The sequence below is a fragment of the Centropristis striata genome, chromosome 23 (assembly GCF_030273125.1).
Source record: "Centropristis striata isolate RG_2023a ecotype Rhode Island chromosome 23, C.striata_1.0, whole genome shotgun sequence".
NCBI lineage: Eukaryota > Metazoa > Chordata > Actinopteri > Perciformes > Serranidae > Centropristis > Centropristis striata.
In genome coordinates this window covers 26,651,025-26,671,169 of record NC_081539.1, presented here as the reverse complement: position 1 = coordinate 26,671,169, position 20,145 = coordinate 26,651,025, and the positions used below count along the sequence as shown (strand labels likewise).

General features: G+C 36.8%; 1 protein-coding gene across 1 annotated transcript in view; it reads right to left on the bottom strand.

Annotated features, from left to right (window-relative positions):
- LOC131961855 (microtubule-associated protein 4) overlaps nt 1-15,781 on the bottom strand; it is a 164,442-nt gene extending 148,661 nt beyond the window's left edge. The window contains 3 exon segments of the mRNA XM_059326766.1: nt 15,601-15,681; nt 15,684-15,718; nt 15,720-15,781. Coding sequence (XP_059182749.1) covers nt 15,601-15,681; nt 15,684-15,718; nt 15,720-15,766 — 163 coding nt within the window. The 5' untranslated portion in view covers nt 15,767-15,781.
- Nucleotides 15,782-20,145: the final 4,364 nt, after the last annotated feature.

The following is a 20,145-nucleotide window of genomic DNA, read 5'->3' as shown; positions in this document are numbered from 1 at the left end:
TAACGATATTCTTGACAATATTAAAACATACTGAAAAATATATAGAAAATGATTTTTTTAGTCTGTAAAAATGAATAAAAATCGTACAACAAAATAAAAATCAATCATAAATCTAAATGTAGTGTAAATTGCAAATCTCAACAGTTGCAAAATGTTATTGTTTTTTGCAGCGTACTCTTAACTTTAACACGCATCTGCTGTACTCTACTGCCCTTACTTTTTAAATACGCAATGTTTGACTTGTGCTTTTTATCTTATTTGTATTTTTATTTCTATTTCCTTGTTTTAATTGACTGTTTTCAATTGCTGTTTTTAATTTTTATGTAAAGCACTTTCAATTACCTTGTGTTGAATTGTGCTATACAAATAAACTTGCCTTTCCTTGCCTTTTAATTTATCATGCTTTTTATGTAAAATCTTTACCTGAAAAGTAACTATATCTGTCGGCTAAATGTAGTGGAGTAAAAAATACAATATTTGGCTCAAAATGTACGTATAAAGTTACATAAAAAGGAAGTACTCAAGTAAAGTACAGGTACCTCAAAATGGTACTTAAGTACAGTCCTTGATTAAATGTACTTAGTTACATTTCACAACATGGAAACATACATATGAGATGGACACAAAAAGGGGGACAGAGACATTGGAGCAGCTCACTCTTCCAAGCTGTCATTGCAACAGTGTTGCTCGTTAAGTCAGCTGTGTAGTAAATGAACATGTTTATGAGAAGGCAGATGCTAACGTCAGTATTTTTTAAAACATTGCATTTCAACGCTATCTTGTGGAGCTGAACTGTGCTGTGGATCAGTCAGTGGCCTCCTGTGTGTGTCTTTGATGTTTGGCTCCATTCACAGAGCTCCACTTTAGGTAATGTTAATATGTGCCCTGTGTGTGTGTGTGTGTGTGTGTGTGTGTGTGTGTGTGTGTGTGTGTGTGTGTGTCCTGCTTCTCTCACATCCATACAGTGCCTCGATGGAACTCACAGTGGGCCTGTTTGAGGACTAAGTGAAAGGGCTAGTGTTTAACCGCATGTGTGTGTGTGTGTGTGTGTGTGTGTGTGTGTGTGTGTTCTGACTTCTGCTCCTAATAGAATTACACAGGATTCTCAGGACATGCTCGTATAATTCAACACATGCTGCAACCCATTAGTGTGCAAGTTAGACAGACAGACAGACAGACAGACAGGTAGAGATGTCCACACCCTCCATCATGTCCTCCCCCTCCTTTTGGAAAGGACACACAGAAGCAGTGACTGAATGGATTCCCTGTATGTCCACGTGGTCCCGCCTACATACACACACACACACACACACACACACACACACATGGTATTTCTTTGGGAACTATGCCCTATTGTTGCAGAGTGAGGCTGAACACATCGCAATGGAATGCAAACCAGCACAAAAACACACACACACACACACACACACACACACACACACATACATACACACACACACACACACACACACACACACGTAGACAGACAGAGGTCAAACTCTAATCCCAAAACAAACACGGTCACAAACAGGTAGTGGACACATACTCATCCGGGGCGAGGACATGTCAGAGGGTATTCACTGGTGTTTGTGTACGTGTGTTTGTGTGTGTGTACGTGTGTGTGTGTGTGTGTGTGTGTGTGTGTGTGTAGAAACACTGCAGTGGATTCTAGGACCCCAAAAAAGGAATTCTCTGCCCTGTGACTTATGAACTTTAAATTCTTTACATTCCAAATTCATCAATTCAATTCCAAAAATGCTGGGTAGAGCAACAGAATGGGGTGATGTGCTAATCCTTTTGACATATATTCAATTGAAAACTGCACAAAGACAGGATATTTAATGTTTTATCTTAAAAATGACATGGGTTTAGGTCACTTCTTAAAGCAGGGGAAGATTGATCTGTATTTGTATTTATTTATTTGCACCATAAGAAAAGATAATTACAAAAAAAAAGAAAACCCCGGCTTATAAAAAGCACCTTCTCATGAAATATACAAAAATTTAAAAATATATCAACAACAACAAAGAGAGAAAGCAACAGCAAATAACAAAAAAAAAAGACAAACACAAGTGCCATTTTATAGCACACACACAAAAAAAGTCCGAAATAAAAACATGGGTGTGCATTAATGTAAAATAATTGTATTAGAGTGTATGTCTGTATGAGCATGTAGATAATGATCCAATGACAACAATACTGGAAAAGAAACTATTAGGCGTCTTGATTTAACAGGTAAGCTTTCAGTCTTAACTTATAATTATTGAGGGATGAAGATAATATAACTTCATGAATATGAGAATTCCGAAGTATGGAGCCTCTGTAAGCAAAATAAAACTGAGTATGTGTAGTAGATGAAGTTCATCAGTGTCTTATGTTGTAAGAATGGACCTGAGAGTTAACTGTAAAAAAAAAAAAAAAAAAAATCATTAAAGGATTTGGGCAGCAAGTGGGAAAGTTGAGTAAATTTATGAATAAATATGCATGATTGAAGTATATTAATATCGTAGGCTGACAATATATGAAGTTTCTTAAACAGAGGGGCAGATGGAGACAAGTAATTAGAGAAGGTGGCTAATCTAACAAATACCTTTTGTGTGATTAATAATTTCTGTAAATTAGAAGGATGAGTGCAACAAAACAACAAAAGCGGAGTTAGATCTGTGCTGCTGCTTGCATCTAGAAAAGGTTAATAGACTTAGTTGGAGGTTAGCAACACCAATCAACACTAAGAAAGTTAATGTTCAGTCTGCTGCTCAAGAGATTTTTTTAATTAGAGGCACAGTCAATCTCTAATGTTGCATCTTCATGAAAGAAGGTTAATCACAAGGTAAAACACATCTGGGAAAATTAGATGAGTAAACCATATTATACGACATTAAAAATATGTTTTACTGATTTTTTGTTTTTGTTTTAATGTATCAAAGGCTTTCTCTGTCAGTTTACTTCAATATGGCTGTCCTTTTCTTCGTATTTGGTGCCTTTGATGACATAAGAGAGAGCCTCTCCAACTGATTCTCTGAATTTGGCATTAGGTAACACCATAGCAGTTATCACGCAAACAACATATCTGAGGATGCACTGCTACATGTACGGCTGGGCAATATGGCCAAAATCTTCTTACCTGACACCGGTCATTTTATAAATCAATAATGAAATATATGACAATAAAGCAAGTTTTCTGGTAATTCAATACGTAAATATTCTATATGAACTGCTGTCTGAATTAAATACTTGACAAATGAAAAGTGCAGAGCATTTTTCATTTTATTAAGAATGATGGGGCAAAATTAACAGTTCAAGTAAAATTATAGAGAATAAATATATACATAAATACATACATCAGATTTTCTGAGAATCTAAGTATGCTTGTCCTTATTAACTATGACGGCATAATTGTTGTTCATTATGAAACAATTTAGTTGAGAAACGATACATTAAAATTATCGCCCAGCCCTAGCAACATATTAAAAAAGGCCTTTCCAGTGTTATGTGGTGTTGAATATCAGGCTCATTAAACAAAGGAGAATATATTGACAACTTAAAGCTATTAAAAGCACTGAACGTATAAAATAGAGCTGGGTAAAAGGAATCCCTTCACTAAAATATAGAGTTTATAAAATGTTCTGATGTTGCCTGGCATCTCTAAAGAGCTTCCTTAAACCGCCTGCCTTTCCTTATCTAAAACACACCTCTTAACCACATCCCTCCATCTACCTATCCATCCATCTGTACAACATCCAACTCTTCACCCTGCTGTATAATTCCCAGCGGGGCTGATTGGCAGCAGTAAAGCCTGGTTGCTGACACACTGGTCCAGCTGCTACTGTTGTGAGGGGGGATTACAGTGACCGGTTCACTCTGTACCATCCCATTCTTCCTCTCCGCTCTCTATCCCTCCATCATTTCATTCACTCAATCCGCCGTTGTCACGCAATGTCAGACTCCAGCCGTCCAGCCCCCCCCCCCACACACACACACACACACACTTTACACATCTATGGACGTGTTCACACAGACTAACGCACACATGGAAACATCTGTGTGTGTTTGGCTGTACTTGGAAATCCCAAAATCATATAAATGACTGACGGGGCGTTGAAAGAGGAAAGTCCTTCTATTTCAAATGTTGATGCATGATGTGGTTATTGTTGACGTTTTATTTTTTAAATGTATTATTACTATTTTTCTTTTTTGTGTGTTGTTAGTTTGCTCATTGTGACTACATGGGTGTACATGTACTAATGTGTTTGTAAGATAATAACAAGTTATGTATGTTAATAATGGTAATAATAAGTTTATATATTACATTACTATGTGTTATACATACATATATATAAATATTATTGTTGTTATAAAACTGAATATAGTAAATTAACATAGGGAGAAGGGGTGGGATTTAATAAGCTTTGGCTTCTTTCCACTCTTTTTGAACACAAATAAGTTGTCTTGTTGTTGTTTCATTTTGTGTTGTTGTCTTGTATTTATTGTTGTTCATTTGTTTTTAATTGTTCATCTTTTATTTTGTGGTCAAATGCATTCTCAATCAATCAATCAATGATTGATTACTTGATGAAATTGAAAAAAATGTTTGTCAAATAATTTGTATGTACATGAACAAAACTGCAATTAGGGCTGGGGGATATGGCTTATATATTATATTGAGATATTGATTAGAGGTCGACCGATATATTGGTCTCAATTGAGACTTGTGTAACATTTGTTATCATTGTGTCATATTTATCATGTAAATGGAGGGAGAAAAGACAATATCGGCTTCAAGAATCGGCCCAGAAAAAATCGGCAGCACATATCGGGGATCGGTTAAGACTGATGTCAAAATAATCGTGTTGGCATCGGCCTTAAAAAACCCGTATCGGTCGACCACTACTGGTCATCCAAGCATTTACATTTACATGGCAACAGAGAACAGAGAACTGAAGTCAAAAAGTTTTTTAGCTGTGTTGTATCATCCATTAATACCATGGTCTCTGGGTAATTGTTATAGGCAAAGACTAAACAATTAATTGATTTTTTTTTTTTAAATCATTAGTTGTAGCCCTGGATGACTTTGCATTCCCTTAGCAATCAGCTCTGCATTTGTCCACAAAAAATCAATCATCAATGATAAATAATTCAATGAAATTAAAGAGGTGGAGCAGAAGGAAAATGATGAAATGATCTCTGAAGAAAATGTATTTTGTATTTCATACAGCAGAGAAATAACACATGTCCCTGGATTCACTTGGCTGTGGTTTCCCTCCAAATGACTATTAACAGGTCCAGACAATATTTAAAGGCAACATATTATTTTTTTAAGGTGAGAAACACATAGTTAAACAACAATGTCCTGACTTTTCTCTTCTGACCATTTGCTAAACTACAAGTTCATCTGTCAACAGACTTGGCTGGACATTCTCAAAATATTAATTACAGACTGACAACTGTGGAGCAAATATAAATGGTGCCACATTGAGGTTTTAGTGCATTTGGTACAAAACAGTAATGCAATCATCAACAATGGGTCACCAGTCTTTACAGCCACATTGATTTTACAGTAAACAACATAAAATGTTTCACAGATCCACTGTGGGTTCAATACTAATGGAAAGTATTACCGGCAGTAATGGAGCTATTTACAATACCACTGTGTATTGATCACTACCGATCATAAATCCTATTGGGTTCACATGGTCTCACTATACAAGGCAGTCAACCAGTCGGACACAATTAACAGGCTATGGGCACAAGAACATATTTAACCATTTCTAACAAGGCTAGGAGAAATGGCTAGATGTGGTTATATTTCCTATATATGTTAGGGCTGGGCATTATATATCGATATAAAAGATATATTGATATATTTTTAAATGTGGAAATATGGAATTAGACCATTTTTATGTCTTTATATAAATGCTGCCCATACTAAGATTTGTCATATTATTTTGTAATGTTCGTTATTCTTTTCTCATTTTCATTTTGGAGAGAGACTGGCTTATTTTATTTTATAGGCTATTTGATTTGGAGTTTTGATTTGAAAAAAGGTACTCTTATACAGTATTTATGTTCACTTAAATAAATGGTTTCAATAAAACTACTTGTGACATGTCATATTTGACTTTGATTGAAGATTTGCTCTCACTTTGGGATAAAAATGTCTGGAAATCATATATCGATATTCAGCCTAAATATATCGGGATATGACTTTTGGTCCATATCGCCCAGCCCTAATATATGTAGATACACAGTATTAAAATGCATAGTAAATTAAATCAATCAGATAGATGTTCTGTGCTTTTGACTTCCTTCCCAAAGTTATGTATTACATAAGACAGGTATAAATTCACAACTGACTTGACATCATTCACTCGTACGGCAGAATTTGCTGATACAGCAGGGACCTCTGGCAAAAAGACTTAGCCAGGCAAGGGGCCATGATAAGTTTCCAGAGCAGTAAGATCCTCCAGAATATTAGAATGGATCCTCATAATATTACAGTGTAAGGCAAAGTTTTGGTGTCTGATAAGCCTTCAAACTCCAAGATGTGTTCATTGTCTAACTGGTAACTCAAATATATATTAAAAAAAAGGTTACAAAACGACTTCAGGGTGGTTTAGGGCAAAAAGTTCCTGGGAAAGTATTATAAAAGACAGTTTAAAAAGTCAATAAATGCACATAAAATGCAGGAAGTTAAGTAGTTACGAGGACTTTTAAGCATTTAATAAATGCCACCGCAAACACACGCCCGGGTGAAGGTGTGGATGGGGGGTGGGGCTTTTAAATCATGATGTTGGGCTCAGTCGTCGACAACTGTCATGGCACCCTCCATCTGCCATTTATGCCAATTTAAACCGTTATCACAACTTGCCCATCTCTATAACAACCGGCTTTCCACACCTCTTTCAAGTGTAGCCATTTGGAACAGCTCTAAAGGTTTTTGCCTTTAGATGTGGACAGACAGCACTACTACTAAACTACTTTGTAAGAGGCATACCCCAACCTTGACATTTCAGTTAAGCTGCCAAATCTGGGCCACAGAGTCTAACCATGGTTCACCTTAACAATGAACTCAGGCAAAAGTGAGGGGGCATTATTATGTAAGGATGATAATGCAGTGCTTGTCCCAGACTAAACTGCCCTCAGCAGCGTTGTTTGGCAGCAAAGGAGCAAATAGATGATGAATTGTCCTGTTTTCTGATTCCTAGACAGAGGCTGGGATGAAGCAGCCTGCTGACCTTGAAGAGAGTATCCTGCTACAGTCAGGACAGCCCTGCCTTCATGCAGAGATCAGCTCTCCTTGACCTGGACAACTCCCAAATAAGCGGAGGAAGGAAACCACAGCAGACGATCCATCAGTTTGTTTAAAGTGGTGGAGGGCAAGAAGACAGGGAGTCAATGGCTTAAAGTTCCAGTCAATTGGCATTCCACAGGCTGCGAAGAATTCAGGATATTTCCAAATGAGTAACTCCTGGAACCAGTTCAGCTCAATCCCTTCCTTCCTTCCTTCCTTCCCTCCCCTCCTACTATCGTCATTATTTCCAGATTCACCTCTTCCATCCATTAATTTTTCCTCATTTTGTCAGTTTTCAGGTATATTATACTCATTTAAATGAGCGCAAAAAATGTCCTTCCCTTTCTATAGTGCCAAAGCTATGTATCGATAAGAATGTTACCACCACCGCCCAATACCCAGAATGAGGCGGGTCTCATTCACTGAAACGCCCCTAATTTGAGCTAAGCTACTTTGTTGCTATATTTAGCAACTTTTCAGACCCCCTAAGTGACTATTTTTCAAAAAAGCGACAGGCGACAAATCCAGCAACTTTTTCTAGTGTTATTGGAGACTCGTTCTTACTCTTCTTAATGAGCCGCGGGGGCCGGAGGCTCTTCTTAACGAGCCACGGGCCGGTGGCTCTTCTTAACGAGCCGCAGGGGCCGGTGGCTCTTCTTAAGAAGAGTAAGAATGAGTCAAAGTAGCACAGTCCTCCTGCAGCAGTCTCTCCCAGCTGCAGCTGGAGCTGCAGGGGATGTTAACCCCTTAGCGTTCAGTCTGCAAATTGCTAATAGGCTAACAGTTAGCTCTGTAGCAGTACAGTGTGTATGTGCTGCTGCTGCAGGAGGTGTTCACTTAGCGATCTCTGTTTGTTTACAACAAGCACCGGACACTGTGCACAGTTAGAAATGCCGGTCAATTCACATCAACATGTTTATGATCAGCTGAGACACTATTCCCCCTAAAGGAAACACGGCTATAATCTATAATGCTGATGCATTAAGGTCTATATATATACTGTTGTCATTCGAAGTGTGCATGGCCAAAAGAGCTCAATAAATACTGTATATTGATGGCCTAGAAGCATTTAGTCAACTTTCCATTTTTATGAAGCTACCATAAGAGTTACTCATTCAAAGGTGCTGTACACGACATTCAGAACATTAATATAGCAGTTGATAAATATTTGATATGTAAAGCTATAGTGGAGTAATCGCATCCTGAGCAGAATATTGTGTACATCACCACTTTTCACTTTTATTTTCTAATCCAGATATAAACTGGAGGATATGTTTCTGAAAGCTAACATGCAAACGGTGACTTTATGTTTGTAAAAATCAATCTCCTGACTGATCTTTTCTCATTGTTGCCCTCTGTGATGAACAAACAGATGGAAAGACTTTAAATAAATTGAAAATGTCCATCATCCCTTAGCTATGTAAATCCTAAAAAAAAAAATGTACAGCAATGTGAGAGCTTTTGAAATGATTCTTCATTTCCCTACTTTGGACTTCCTGGAAATAAGATGACATTCTGGACTTCCTGGTTTTGGCAATGGCCTGACCATTTATTAAAAAAAAAACAATTCAAAACAAAAAAGAAACATTCATAATTCCACCATAAGCTAGAGAGCATAAAGCCACTGTATGAAGATCTGTCGCTCTCTTCATCCTTCAGATGCTAAACTACTGGAATACAGAAGGGTCAAACTAATCAATCCAGTAGTAACACAGATAATAGAAAGAGTTTCCATACAAATATATATTCCTCTACCATACAGTTACATATAATAATCTAACCTTTTGTCTTCTGACCACCACAGTGGCAAAATATCATTGGAGTTTGGTATCTGCACCGGCATTGGTGTCAATACCCAGCCCTAAATTAACTATTGGTTCCAGGGATATTTTTTTTTTTTGACCAATAGTTGGCCCCCATTAACCGATCATTACCCATTAACAGACAAGCAGGCAAATGAGTCCCAGTGCACCCAACTGGGACGCTCGGACATACTTTCTGCCTCTGTGGACAACTGCAGACTTCGTCCTCCAATAAGCTCCTCTAATAAAAGGCATATGTGTGGTTGCATGAATCATTTATTTCCTTTCTTCTTTTTTTAAATATTTTTTAAATATTTAACTAGTATTAATCGGTCAAAATTCTAACTGTTAGTTAGCAATAATATGGTTAACCATTAACATCTCTAATAGGTCAATCTTATTGGCTCAAATACAACAGTCACATTTACTGTGACTTCTCTCGAGATAAACAGTTTATCATCTCTATGTTCACTTGTACTGAATATATTAGCCGTGTTTCCACTAGGGGGAGGAGTGGCCACTGGGAAAGTCTCAGGCCACATCCTCTCAAATGTTCGTTCACTCTGCGTGTCTCCATTACAAAAAGGCCCCCAGAGGGATTTACGAGACTCCGGAAGTGACGCATGGTTTTCACATACATGTTGATCGCATACATGAGTCTCAATCGCAACTAAAAAATCTTCTTCAAGACAATTTGATTTTAATAGTTCAAATAATGGCCCCATTTAGAAGAAAATAGAAGACAAAGAATTTTATGATTTGGGGCGTGGCTACCTTTGATTGACAGGTGGCTAACAAGGCGAGCCGTCATCAGGAGAGAGGTGACAAATGGTTTTCGATCATTGCGACGGATTAAACATGGGTGACGCAACTTTGGTCACCATGGCTAACTGCACAACGTCAGCAGCTGATTATAAAGACTGTGCCACTTCGAATCGTTCTTACTCTTAACAAGCTGCCAGCCCCCTCGGCTCGTTAAGAAGAGCCTCCAGCCCCGCGGCTCGTTAAGAAGAGTAAGAACAGTCTCAAAAAGTCTCTAAAAGCACATAAAAAAGTTGCGGGATTTGTCGCCAGTCGACAGTCGCTAAATTGGCAACACTGCCTCGCCGGCTTTTACAAATGGCGTTGAGTATTACGTCACATCCTGCTTTGCGTTCTATCCAATCAGAAACCAGGCTTTTTTCAGGGGAGAAAAACAGCCCTTCTCTTCAACAGGGACTAAAAAAAAACCCGTCAAAAGACCCCTCCAGACGGCTCATATTCAAATTAGGGGCGTTTCGGCGAGTGAGACCCGCCTCATTCTGGGTATTGGGCAGTAGTGGAAACACCCTTGTAGTATATCTAGATCTGCATGGTTGCTGTGGCTCACACACATGTTTTAGTGATGGCTCCACAAAGAGGGTCAGACCTTAACTTTATTCAATAATACAACATGGAAACAAACTCATCCATTGGGAATGTTATACGAGAATTAAATAGTGAAAAAATGACTTTACCTCTTTGGATAACACATCAAAAAGAAAGAAAGGCCTGGGCAAACACTAGGATAACTTTTTGCCGCCTGCTTGTGTATTTACCTCCAGTCGTGTGGTGGGTTTGTTGCTGAAGCCTCAGGTTGAGGACTAGTTCATTTTCATTCCAGTTTTTAATTTGTGCAGCCTTGGATTGAAAATCCGATTCTAGGTCTGTTTTTGATAAGACTTTAGAACTTTCAATGACATTTAATACGGAGGTTAAACACGTATTAAAGAACGTTAAGTATTGATACTTTTCACAACCTTACTGCACAGACAATGGTGTTAAAGACACTCTCTCCACACAAATGACCTACTGAAGCAAACTTTATCATTGGGTAAGGTTATATGGGGTGTATTTTCTTTCACTTTTGGTTTTGATGGGCAACAAAATGACCAACAATATCACTGGCTCTACATTTACCCCACCTCCTTAAACAGGGCTTACTTGTTCAGTGTTAACATCTGATATTAGATTTTGGCCAATATGCCTAATTTATTTGTGCTGTAAAAACATGTCCAGCTTTAACAAATGCCATGCAAAACCAGCGAGTATCAAAGATTGTTTTAGTTTAGTTTAGTGTGTTGCATTAGCTATTGTTAAGTGTGGTTTCACCTTTCCAGTGCAGAACACTCCCATTCAACATTCCCAGAATCCTAATCTGTCCACAACTATAAAACTACTGAGAGTGGTATTTGATATTGGCAAGAAGTTGCTGAACGTTAAAACACTGGTAAAGGTTCAGTACACTGAAAGAGTGGTACTGTAGTAGAATCTGAGAAGTTTGGCCTGTGTATTTAGAAAAGAGTAAGGGAATAAAACAGATGTTCCTCTTTTTTTAGACGTTTCCATCACTGGAAATATCTGCTCTTAGTGGCAGCAGTCCTGCTGTGGTATTTCTATAAAACGCTTGCAGTAAATGCTTTTCAAGGTAATTTCTCATCTTAAAAGGGACTTTTAACAGTCCAGACTTTTGATTTTGCACCTGAAGTAACAAAACTCCCTTCAATGCAGATATGTGGAGCATCAGACTCCCAGCTGCTGGAAAACTGCTCGGAAATTAATTTATGATGTGGCCTTGTACTTCACTCAACACCAACAAACACTTGGCCGCTACAGCACAATTAAGTTATATGGGCTGATTTATGCATCCTTCAAAATAAGAGCCTCTGATGGGACATCTGGGATTTTACCTGCCTTTCTCTCCTGCTAAACTTTGTGTTTTCATTTTTTACATATTCATACACATACTCACATAGGCACCATTAAACAGATGTACATAAATATATAAACCTTTACACACATACAGTATATATAGCCCTATACATATACATGCATCTGCCCCGTCTAAGTAATAAGATAGAAATAAGAACCAGTTAACTTAATATTCACTACGCATTTCCTTATATAATTTTGGTTTGAAAAAAAGGGAGTATGCTGAAGTATAAAATACTTATCTAGGCCTATCCCCTGATACTCAACACTTCAAAATAAAAATGTTCTCTATATATAGCCACTTAATTTCAAATAAATATATATTATTAGTAGTAGTAGTAGTAGTAGTATTTATTTATTTACTTACTTCTTATTAGTCAACCATGGTATATAAAACAACTTTGATCTGAGAATTTCTATTACTCCCGCAAAGAAAACAAACAAACAAACAAACAACAAAACAAAACACTGAAGGCAGTTACAAGAACGTCCTCATCCAGTTTGCGACCTATACTTTTTTTAGCATATCATTTTTCATAAGCCTTTTTAACTTAACAATTGTTGTACATGATTTCATTTCATCGCTGCAGTTATTCCATATTCTCACTCCTTTACTTGTAATGCAGTGATACTTTGAATTGGTCCTTATCAGAGGTGTTTTCACAGTTTTCTCGGTAAAGACAGCAGGGCAGCAGGGAGACATCCAGCTAAAGGCAAACAGAAATTTCAGGTGGGGTTTGATCCCTGCTGTTTCGCCTCCCTTTCATCTCTGCACATGGTGAAACTTCACACAAACGTACTGTAGCTGTTCATTTCAGCCACTCTGGGGAAAGTTTGTATGACAGTGAGTTGTATGACCACTGTGCCCTCATAACTGTCAACCCCTAAGGCCTAATACCTGATCACTTTGGCGGGCTTACAGCTAAGCAACAAGCAAAGGGACATTTTAGGGATGTGATTGGATCAGGTCCATAATGAATTCAGGGCCTTAGATCAGTCCCACCTCTTATTTCCCACTCAGTAATCTGGCTGCGGGAGGATTGGAGAGTAATCTGGATAGAAGGAGGGAGACGTGAAGGGAGGGAGGGAGAGGGACAATCCTCTCTGCTGTCATTCCTCTTTACATCTCTTTCTGTGACTAAATGTGCTATAATGTTCCAGTGCAGGTGTTGACAGTTACTTTGAGATGGATGCATAATAGGGTAGTCAAAAGTATCGATACTCAAAAAAGTATCAATACTAAAACGTTGTATCCGGATACAATACTCATTTTCAAAAGTATCGAGTATCTGAAGCTTGTTATCGTAGTTGCAGATTCTTTTTGCACAACTGTTTTATATTATTAATATTTAACCTTCTGTTCTGTTAACATGTTGCATTTTACTTGTTGATAAAAATATTTCTGCTAAATTTTGGGGTCTTTGTTTTTATCCTTGTGGTATCGAAAATGGTATCGAGTATCGAATATTTTCCTGACTATCAGTATCAAGATGAAAATTTTTGTATCGTGACAACCGTAATGCATAATAATCCAATGTTTCTCTTTATCAATATTCAGATGAATCATATTGAGGTTGTATGATGTACAATTTAGAGCTGCAACAATGAATCGATTAATCAAACAATCGATTAATAAATTAATCGTCAACTATTTTGATAATCGAATAATTGGTTTGAGCAGTTTTTTTAAAGACAAAAAGTCCAAATTCTCTGATTTCAGCTTCTTCAATGTGAATATTTCTGGTTTCTTTGTTCCTTAATGACAATAAACTGAATATCTCTTTGGTTTGTGGACAAAACAAGAGATTTGAGGACGTCATCTTGTAGTTTGGTAAACACTTATTGATATTTTTCAACATTTTATTGACCAAACAACTAATCGTTTAAATAATCAACAGATTAATCGATAATGAAAATAATCGCTATAATCGTTAATAATCGTTGCAGCCCTAGTACAATTATAATTAATGACTAATGGTGCAGGCTGGAATGAAAAACTAAACATTCAATATTAAAAGTATAGTTTCATATAATGCATAACAAAGTTAGTGATAGGGACAGTTGATCCCTTAAAGAGCACTTGGAGTTGAAGAATTGTTGGCCTTTCAACCACGTCTCATTCTCTTCATCAGCAATCAGCTATGGAAGACTTTGCTCAGTGGTATTGACTAACTGGCCAGACTCTGTGGGCTAATAAAGACCATGAGATGCAGCTGAAAGCTCTGGAAGAAGCAATTAAATGTACTTTTAGCACAAAGCTCAAGAATGAACTTTTAGCCCCTCAGTTTTGTAGCAAAGTCCTAAACTGAAGATATTCGTAGTTGACTAACATTCTTACACGTTTGTCGACTCATAGTTGATTTAATCAACAGATCTGTAATACTGTAGTCTGGAATCACCAGACTAATTCGCTGCTGCATATTAGCCTTGAACCTCACGGTTTATTTTTGATTTCCAAGTGGCGTCATAGGCCTACAGAAAGTACAGATATGCTTGGCAGATTCGTCAGGGTTGTAAAACTAAGTTTCTCCACAAAGAATCATGCAAAGCACTGTTTTAAATCTGATAGATGTGGAAATAAGTCATTCAGCATAAAAAAGCATAAGAAATTACAAATGAATCAATACAATGTCTTGGAGGGGGCAGTTATTGTGAAAAAATATGTAATTTTGCATGTTTATTAAGTCATTGTAGTTTGGGGATCAAGACCAAAGCCCTAGTAAGGAAACCACATAGTCACTGTCTTTTTATGTATGCATGCATGCATGCAAGTATTACAAGGTGATAAGAAGAAGTAAAACAACAGTTACAGTGGGAAACATCTGTAACTCTAACATATTCGTTTGTCATGAATCGGACTGCCCTGCTACTAAATGCTCCAGTAAAACTGATATTTTTTGTTATTGTAATATGTAATGCATGTGGATGAAGTCTGCACAAGAAATACAAGACTACACTGTATCACAGTCAAATCAGATGGTTTTAAGTAAACTTACTGTGGTCTGCTTTGGTTTTGAGTTAGATTTTGTAGTTACTGCAATTTTTATATCATTATTTATCTGAAATAAAGTAAAATTGAAATCTAAAACTTTGCCACAAGATAAAACAGACACCAAGGAGTTCATTTTTAATTATAATTATATTTTGACCAAAAATGCAATTACTGCAGTAAGGCTTTGTAATGTTAACACAATGGGCTAAGGTAGCTTCCAATAAGCAGTAGAAGAACACCAGTAGCAGCCTTCTAACATGCTTTAAATGAATGGACAGACACAACGCAGCAGAGACGGACACATTGAAGCTAGCTTGCATAACTTTGCCCCTCTGTCAGCTGTGACAGTGCAACTTCACCGTGCGCACCCATGCTGCCTCAAGTGCTGTCGGGAATATCGGAAGCACCATATTCGGTTGCACGTGACCTACACACCTTAGTAGTAAATACGACTTGAAAAGTGAAAGTTCAATATGACGTTCAAGAAAGTTGTAAGACAAATGTATTTATCCTGCAAGTTACAGAACTGGCAAGTGCATCACTACTAAGCATCCAGTCTTGTGCTTTTCAAAGTAAGAGTTTCCGAGGAGCACCTGAAGGCAGCATTATCCTACACACTACACCGTCGCTGTGATGCGTGCTGAGATCACTCATCCAAAATCACCGTCATTTCACTGCTACAAAGACTTCAGCTGTCCGGCCGCACCCTCCGCGCGCTACACAAACAGCACACCTTCCCACAAACAACAAGCGCAACAAAATGTTGTTATTTAGACATGACTCACCGTTAGTTGTCTGCTTTTTGACAGTTTGTCGGGAGTCTGCGAGCGTCGCTGTCACTGCTACGATCCGCCCACCCGAGTGTGAAACTCCGCTAGCTGCAGACTAACGTGCTCCTCCCCGGAGAAGCTCTGCTCCAATCACAGACCGACGTCGATAACTGGCTTCCATCTCATCCAATGAAATCGACGCCCAACTGTGAGTGACTGGAGTATTATCCAATCGGAGCTTTCAAACTCTGGGCAGGTCTTTTATCGTCACCAAATGTACTTTTGATAGACACCTTGTTCATACAATGGAGAAGTTTGACTCCTTTTACGGGACCTTGGCGGTCCAATGGCCGATGGGAACAGACTCTGGATACGGCCACAACCCAGGAAGACGCCCTTATATCGGCCAGATCACTGGAATGTCACCGGAATGAGTTATTATAGAAAATACAGAGTTAGAAACTATAAAAGACTCGAGTCCATTCACCTGTATTACAGACAAGCCAGGTATAAATAGCTTGGTAGCCAATTCTCTCGAGAACATAGTCATAGCTGGAAGCACAAACTACTAAATGTAATGTTCAGATTGCATGCCCAATTCATGTATTGAACAAAAAAAATAATCTAATTTCGCCGCAATATCGGCCAAATTTCCCTTAAAATACATTAAAGTTGCAATAACTTTCCATATAAAAGCACCTAAGATGGGAAAATCAAAACCAGTTTAACATGAAAACGTTCAGCCTCACATAATGTAGGTTTATAGTGCCATCTAGTGATAGAAATGGAAAACAACAGTCCCAGCCTACTTGGTGCCTCCTCTTTCTTTAGCCTGCATCACAGTCTGTGATGTCACATTATATATAGCCTATTCTCCTACTGTTCAAATAGCTTTTCTAAAAATGTGTGGGATTGATATAATGGATTAAAAAAATGCACAAACAAGCATATCAGAAAAAATGTACGGAGACAAAATAAGTTTTCCCCCAGAGGGAAGTTCTTCACAATTGAAGGAATAAACTGACGTAGAGCCGGTTGTGTCCCTCCCAGTTCTTTCTCTCAAATAAGATAAGTTAATTTTAAAATTTTGCATAATACTTACCCATGTAATAAATTAATTTCCAGGTTTGCTGATGTAGGCGAAAGGTACACTTTTTGTGGAGATAATCCAGAGACAACTTTACATTTATTTCATGTTTGCCCATGGTCATTTACATTTTGGAGGGATATGGAAAAAATCATTCTTGATAAGACTGGACAGCCCATCATTTTTTAACCTAAAGATATTATCTCAAAATTTGAATCTCAAACAAAACAGCATGCTTTATAACAAATCTTATGCTTCTGATGGGTAAGTTTCACATCCGCAACCTGAAGTTTTCCAAATCCCTTCCTAACTTTAGTGTTTTTACAATAGAAATGAAATTGTATATAGTCTTTAGAGTTAAGAAATGTGAATGCACTCTGGTACACTATGAAAAAAAATATTTTCAGAAACCCCAGAATAGTATAAAAGTAAGCACCTTATACCCCATGTGCCTATATATATATATATATATATATATATATATATATATATATATATATATATATATATATATATATATATATATATATTGTTCTATCTATTTATAAAATCTGCTTATATTCTATGTACCCCAAGGTCTTATGGGAGTGGCTTTTTAATAAGCCATTAAATCAGAAAAAAAGCCATGGTCTTAATAATGATAATAATAATAATAATAATAATAATAATAACAAAGCTGTGTGTAGCATAACATGTCTGGATGAGGTGTGCATATATCCTCCTTTTAGTGGGTGATTCTCTGAATCAGGTGCCCTCTAGGTCCCCCTTAATTACTTCAAATATTTTTTTCAATCAAAGAAAACCACAAAATACATTTAAAGCCATCAACTAATGGGAAAAATGTCTTTGCATTTTACTGCAAACAAATAAAATATTATTGTTATTATCATGATTAATTGGTTGTCAAACTAGCAGGAAAGTAGTATCAGTAGCATGTGTGATGTAATTTAATTGTCTTCTTTCACTATTTTTTTTTCGGACAAAAATTAATGAATTTTGTATGAAAATGCAAAATTGTCATGTCTCTTTTCCTCAGATTGTGAGTGTAAGGCTTACCACTGACTCTGTTGTATTAACAAGCTTGTTCATTAAATATAAATTAATTTGATTCATAACTTGCTAAATGATGGGCAGACGTCTGTTTTAGAGCAACGTGTCCCCATGGCCAAGTTTTCTTCAGTGGCTAGAGGTTGTGTGACTTTAATAGTGTCGTGTAGTTCTGGACCTCTTGTCAGCGCCCCTACTGGACGGCTGGAGAACTGCAACTAAATCAGCATCTCACCCAAGCACCACTTTTTGAAATAAGTTATACTTGTATTACAATTTACAAATTTTAAATTTTACTACACCTGAATAAAAATACTAAGATTTAATTTATTTACGAAGCATAAAGCTTCTAACTAAAAAATTTCCCACCAGAAATCAGTCTGATTCTGATGAAGCTATAAGTAGCTTCTTCTAACAAGTTTTGGTTTATTTATACCATGAATTCTAACACTTTAATGGTTTAGTACACCCTAACACGAAACAGTTGGAAGGGTGATTACACCAAAATACAAAGTACTAACTAATGATTAAAGGTTTGTTACACCTGTTTTCTTTATGTTTAATCACACCCAAATATGTATTTTTGTAACCATTTATATAATTTACACATGTTGTTTGATCCAAATATTTCAGTTCTTTATTTCTTAATATTCATCAGAGCACAAATCTTGCACTGCATTGATTAAACCTGCCACAACATATAATATGAAATGTCTGGTCTTGGGTGTCCAGTCCTCACTTTTGTTGTGGGAATTTGAAACAAAGGTTGTGAAATACTGAAATGGTTTAACATGTTTTATTGAATGAACAAACTAATGAATAAATTAAAGTTATTTGAACACAGAATAAAACAACAAAAAATGTGCAGTTTTTACATCATCAGGATGAGCTGCAGAAAAAAAAACAGAAACACTTTAAAAAAAATTGAATTACCTTTCACAGTCTACACTGAAGATTCTGGAGCATAGCAAATACATTATTACATTGACATATTAATAATATTACCTACCATTTCAACAGTGCCCCTTCCTTCCTCATCTGCCTTTCAATTCTTTGACAAAACTCCTCCTATTCACTGTAAAGGTATACCGACAACATAATAATAATAATAATAATAATTATTATTATTATTATTATAAAAAGAGAGTGTAAAACAGTTGAAAAATATTAACTTTGATTAATTAAACAAACAAACAAACAAACATAAACAAGGCCAAAACCTAATAATGGACAACATTTGGATCTTCTGCGCTGGATGAGCTTAATTTCTGTCCAATAAATCTCTAAATATATGCTATAGAGTAGCCTAATATTAATGTAGTGATATAAACGCATGTGATATATAATATGAATAATAAAGGAAAAACGTATGTAGGTGTATTACATGATATACATAAATTCATACAAAATTAACTTGAAGCATTGATACCAAATTACCAATATGTAGTAGTGATGTGCCAATGAAGCCTCATGAACCTTTTTCTGTATTTTCTAAGCCCACTAGATGGCGCACTTGGCTTAAAGAAAAAGGCTCAAGAAATGGTAATTGAATGTGCTTTCAGGTGAACAGAGTGCTCCATCTAATGGGCTCAGAAAATAAAGAAAATGGTTCATGAAGCTTCATTCGCCCATCACTAATATGTAGCCTAACCAGTTTCGTGCTTGTATGAAAATGTAGGCCCACATGTTTTTCTCATATCATCCACTTTATTGCTATAATCATTAATCATGTTTAATGTGCAGGTCAAAATGTTCATTGCTAACCCGCTGAACTATTACCTTCTAGTTTAACTCATATGATGGATGGATGGATGGATGGATGGATGGATGGATGGATGGATGGATGGATGGATGGATGGATGGATGGATGGATGGATAGATAGATAGATAGATAGATAGATAGATAGATAGATAGATAGATAGATAGATAGATAGATAGATAGATAGATAGATAGATAGATAGATAGATTGATTGATTGATTGATTGATTGATTGATTACTTTATTCATCCCGAAGGGAAATTCGGTATATCTGACAGGCCTTTCACATTACCGTGCTAAAGACAGTTATATCATCTTAAACATATCACAGTAAAACATACATATCACTGTCTACTTCATGTCAACAAAGCAATTTGATAACATTAAACAAATATTGTGATTTACATTCAATACTCACACAAAGCTTGTTGTCTTCGTCCATGTTTAATTGTTGGAATAGTTTGTAATGCTTCCACGGAAATTGGGGGCGCTTTGCAAAATACAAGTGGTCTACAACTGCAGGTCTAAATCTGCAGTCTCCGGGTCTGCAGACACACCCTACTCCTTTGCTTTCACACTCTTAGATACTTCCACGTTTGCATTGTACATAATTACTACAGCCACTAGTGGGCGCAGCTAGCAACACACAGTAACACCCCTGTTAAT